Genomic DNA, 4,892 nt, shown 5'->3' with positions numbered 1-4,892 from the left:
GAATTCACTTTTCACTCTCAATGAATTCCCCTCCTTACCCTACATTAAGCAAAATCTCTCCTATTCTGACAATGACACTGAGAATCAAGAAGTACCCATGAAGTGTCTGTAACAAGTCCTATGCTAGAACCTGTACAAACGGAAACACACTCACTCTATCCCCACCATCTGATATCTCCTGGCATTCAGTTACATCTTCTCAGGAGATATTTTTATTTTTAAATTTCAGAACCAAAGCTACAACCGAGAAACACTTTGCAATCTTCCTCTGTATGTCAGTAGACTTATATGTACCACACACCCATTTCACTACAATATCATCATTCAAGGATCTTGGCTTTGCGCAAGGATCTCAATTTTAACCAACTACCAGGTGCTGGCCTTAGGTCTCTCTTCTATAAACAACGTTGCCTATAACACTGAAATTGCTTGTGAAATGGATTGTCAAAACTCCTCAAGGAATTTTTACAAAAGGAGGGTAAAGATTGGATCCATTCTTGAAGATATTAAGACCCAAAATAAAATAATATTAATTAAAATGCAGCTTGTTCAATTGAAAAAATGGAAGAATAGACCATTCATTTGTGGGAACTTGGAATTTTATAGAGATGGTATCATACATACAATGAATAGTTAATTTGTCTGTCTACACAGAGACCAGGTAAAGCCAATTCTGAATGATTATCTCACAGCATGCAAACATGAACTCTATAAGAATAGTTCTAGATAGCAAATATAAAACTCTAACTCTAATAAACAGGACCAGTTATATAATTTGTGGGGCTCAGAGAAAAATGAAAAAGCAGGATCTCTTGTTGAATATTATTAAGAATTCCAGGATGGTGAAAGCAAAGCAGTAAATAAAGCATGGGGCCCTGGGCATGGAGCCCAGTGGGACCGCCTATGCCACAAGCCCATGAAGCTTGCCTTGTAATAAAAGAATACCTTAAATAATTTTATTTTGACTTGAAGATAGAAATAACTTATAGACAAGACTTTGGAGAAACAAAACATAGAGAGGAAAATCAGGTCATGATTTCATCAAAATGGCAGAGTGCTAGACAACTGAGGAAACTGTAGATAAAACTGAGACAGGTGATATTTTGAAAGAATGGAAAGTACATTGCAGTTTTCTCTAGAACTAAAGAGCCTCAATTTGAATTTTAGTTCACAATTTATTGCAAACAGGGAAATTTAATGGTGACTATAGTTCATAATATGATATTGAATACTTGAAAGTTGCTGAGAGTATCTTAAGCATTCTCACCACACATACACAAAAAACAGTCTACCACATGAGATGACAGATGTGTTAATAGTCTAGATGGCGGTAATCATTCCACAGTGTAAACGTAAATCAAAACTCACATTCAACACTTAAATATATATATAGATATTTTTCACTTATTCCTCAATAAACTTTGGGGAAGAAAACAGCCAAATTTACTTAAGTCCTTTGAGCCTCTGTTTTCTTGTGGCAAAGTAGGAATGATCTTAGTACTTCCTTCACTGGGTCTTTGAAAGAATTAAATGAGCTAATACATGTAAAAAGAAGCTCAAATAATAACTTATACAATGAGCACACCATAAATGTTATTTATTTCTATTGTATTCATATTATATAACAGAATTATTAACATAATGAATATATAATCCTTCAAAACAATAAGAATGGACCTCAATAGAAAGATGGATAAAGTATATGGCATTTATAACAGTTATTAGAAAGCTTGAACAAATGTCAGATCACATATTGATATTCCTTGGATGAAGCAGACAGAATAGTTTTTCCCTAAAGGATACAGCAAGAAGGGTGGATACACCTTGGAGAGTTCAGCCTCATTCTCCCAGTGAGCTTTGGGATCCTCAAATTAAAGAAAATAATTTAGTGTTATTACCAAGAATGAACTGTCAGATGCAGAAGGCACAAAAGCAATGCTACTTCTCTCTAGTCGCCTTTCGTTGTTTTCCGTAGAACCACAGTAATAAATGAGCAGAATATTAAAGATAATCATCTTTCTGTACAGATTGTTGGGTTGTGATTGGCCCCCGTTCCTTAATTGTCATGGTCAAATTTCCTCGCATTTTATACAGAGTTATCCAGGGAAGTCCCCACAAGGAAAATGTGTATCCATGCCATGCCTCTGTCCCAGGAAATAAAAGATAATTTAACTAAGAAAACATCTTAGGCCATTGAGACTTGTGCTGTCCTCGGTTCTGAAACAAAGGGAGAAACAGTATGGAAAGAAAATGGGAACTATGAAAAGAATGAAACCTAGATAGGAATTCCCCAAGGGGGATTCCCTCATGTTGCAGGTATGGAAATGCATCCTGTTTATTCTTACAACAATCCTTCTCAGACCCAGGGGACACACTCTCTCAGGATTTGTATGTCTAGAGATTTGTGGCTCATAAAATGCAGGCAGAATTTCAGAATGAGAGGAAGAGGTTTGTGAAGATGAAGAGTTTATGCTGCACTCTCAATATGAACTATCATTTCAAATATTTTTCTACCATTTATAATCACTGGGAACGTAAACCTGAAAAGCTTTATTAGCTGTGAATATGAACACTCAATCAGGTAAGAGAATGACATAGGAGACAGGCTAAACAGTTGCCCGTATTTTCTGTCTGCTTGCTAGTACTAAAGTTTAACACCCAGCATGCAGAGCTGGTTTCCATGTCTCCTGATGGACTCCTAGCTGTTTTTGTAAATTATGATTGCTCTTTACTTCCTACAATTTCATCGCCATATCTCATTCTCAATTCACCATACTTGGTTCTCTAGATAGTTTCCAAAGTAAATATGTAATCTCTAAATATTGAAATTGCATAAAACAAATCATTTAGCACAGATAAATCTGATTGCTAATTTTCTTTAAATGTTAGGAAAAGTTTTTTGCCCAAACGAATATTTTCGTTTATTTTTTTGTTGAGGTCCTATGGGCTTATAAGATTATGTAAACTTCAGGTGTAGTTTATTATATTTCGGTTTCTGTATAGAATGCAGTGTATTCACCACCAATAGCCAAGTTTTTTCCCTCACCATACATATGCGCCCCTTCAACCTTTTTGCCCTCCACTTCTCCTCTGGTAACCTCCAATCTGTTCTCCTACCTATGTGTTTGTAAATCCCAAGATAACTTACAAGACAATTTTATTTTGTGAATCAGACGATAAAAAATGATATTTGGCATATCGTTTGTATCTTAAACAGGAGTGGAAATTTTAACAATATAAAAAGCATACATGACTATCAAAGGAAGACACTCTGAATTTCTTCAAGCCAGCCTTTCATAGAGATGTAGTAAAGCTTAGATAATTCTTCAAAATGTCCTCCAAGTATAAAGCCTAGAATCCCATTGCCTCTCTAGAATTGTTCCCTAGTTAAATGACTCTTTTACTCTAGTCATGCAAAATCTTTTTCTTCTCCTCTCAGGGATTTTTCAGGCTTCGACTGATTCCCCTCCTATGGGAAGCACTCCAATGTCTTCATTCATGTCAGGTTTCCTTATAGTTCTTATTACTCTCTCCCTGTTTTTCTTAAGTAAAAGCCCTTCAGCTGGTTTCTTACTAGATCAAGAGATAACAGTGTGCTCCAGTAGTTAAAAACTTGCCTCTGTTGGAGCTGACTTAGGAAGATGATAGAAAAGTTGTATCAGAAGGTAGATGTTCACAAGTCAGAGAGATGGTATCCTGACAACATGCTCTGAATTCCTGGGAGAAAGAAAATATTAATGATTAATTTAATGTAAAAATAGTTGAGTCACATTGCATAACCAACGTGTAACCTTAATATTTAATAGTCTAGTAGTCCAAACGCTTACAACCTCTGAGGTTGGGATTATGTACAACAATGTTCTCCCTCAAAATATTTTTCCCTAGGTGGGAAAATCCTACGTTGAGAAGACTCTGATTCCTATCAGAGAGAGCATTTCATATATCATTGTGTCTTTTTTTAAGTGATGCTGAACCAGACCTCAGTCACTGAATTTCTGCTCCTGGGAATAACAGACATCCAAGTACTGCAGCCTTTTTTCTTCGTGGTTTTCCTGGCAGTTTATTTTGTCAATGTGGCTGGGAATGGAGCCATCCTGATGGTTGTCATCTCTGATCCAAGACTCCATTCCCCTATGTATTTCTTCTTGGGAAATCTATCATGTCTAGATATCTGCTACTCCACAGTGACACTGCCAAAGATGTTGCAGAACTTCCTCTCTACACACAAAGCAATTTCTTTCTCGGAATGCATCAGCCAGCTTCACTTCTTCCACTTTCTGGGCAGCACCGAGGCCATGTTGTTGGGTGTAATGGCCTTTGACCGCTTTGTGGCTATCTGTAAACCACTTCGTTACCCTCTTATCATGAATCATCAGCTCTGTACCCAGATGGCTATCACTATCTGGACCATTGGTTTTTTCCATGCCCTGTTGCACTCCATAATGACCTCTCGCTTGAACTTTTGTGGTTCCAACCATATTCACCACTTCTTCTGTGATGTTAAGCCATTATTGGAATTGGCCTGTGGGAACATTGAGCTCAACCAGTGGTTGCTCAATACTGTCACAGCGACACTTGGCATGGGCCCATTCTTTCTAACACTTCTCTCCTATTTCTACATTATCATCTATCTTTTCTTCAAGACCCATTCTTGCAGCCTGCTTCACAAAGCACTGTCCACTTGTGCCTCCCACTTCATGGTAGTTATTCTTTTCTATGCTCCTGTTGTCTTTACCTATATTCGTCCTGCTTCAAGGAGCTCCATGGACCAGGACCGGGTCATTGCCATCATGTACAGTGTCGTCACTCCGGTACTAAACCCACTGATCTATACCTTGAGGAACAAGGAAGTAAAGGGGGCCTTGAGGAGAGGGATCAGAATGAGGCTCTAA

The 4,892-nt window shown here is 37.5% G+C and overlaps 1 protein-coding gene across 1 annotated transcript; it reads left to right on the top strand.

Moving 5' to 3' along the window:
• Positions 1-3,965: 3,965 nt before the first annotated feature.
• Positions 3,966-4,892, top strand: LOC124234504 (olfactory receptor 12D2-like). The gene has a single exon (XM_046651852.1). The coding sequence runs from the start codon at positions 3,966-3,968 to the stop codon at positions 4,890-4,892; it is 927 nt and encodes a 308-aa protein (XP_046507808.1).

The sequence above is a fragment of the Equus quagga genome, unplaced genomic scaffold (genome assembly GCF_021613505.1).
Source record: "Equus quagga isolate Etosha38 unplaced genomic scaffold, UCLA_HA_Equagga_1.0 82403_RagTag, whole genome shotgun sequence".
NCBI classification, from domain to species: domain Eukaryota; kingdom Metazoa; phylum Chordata; class Mammalia; order Perissodactyla; family Equidae; genus Equus; species Equus quagga.
This window is presented reverse-complemented; position numbering and strand designations above follow the sequence as displayed.

What these genes read in the sequence shown, in the direction of transcription:
- LOC124234504 (XM_046651852.1), top strand. Translation starts at nt 3,966, where the DNA reads ATGCTGAACCAGACCTCAGTCACTGAATTTCTGCTCCTGGGAATAACA.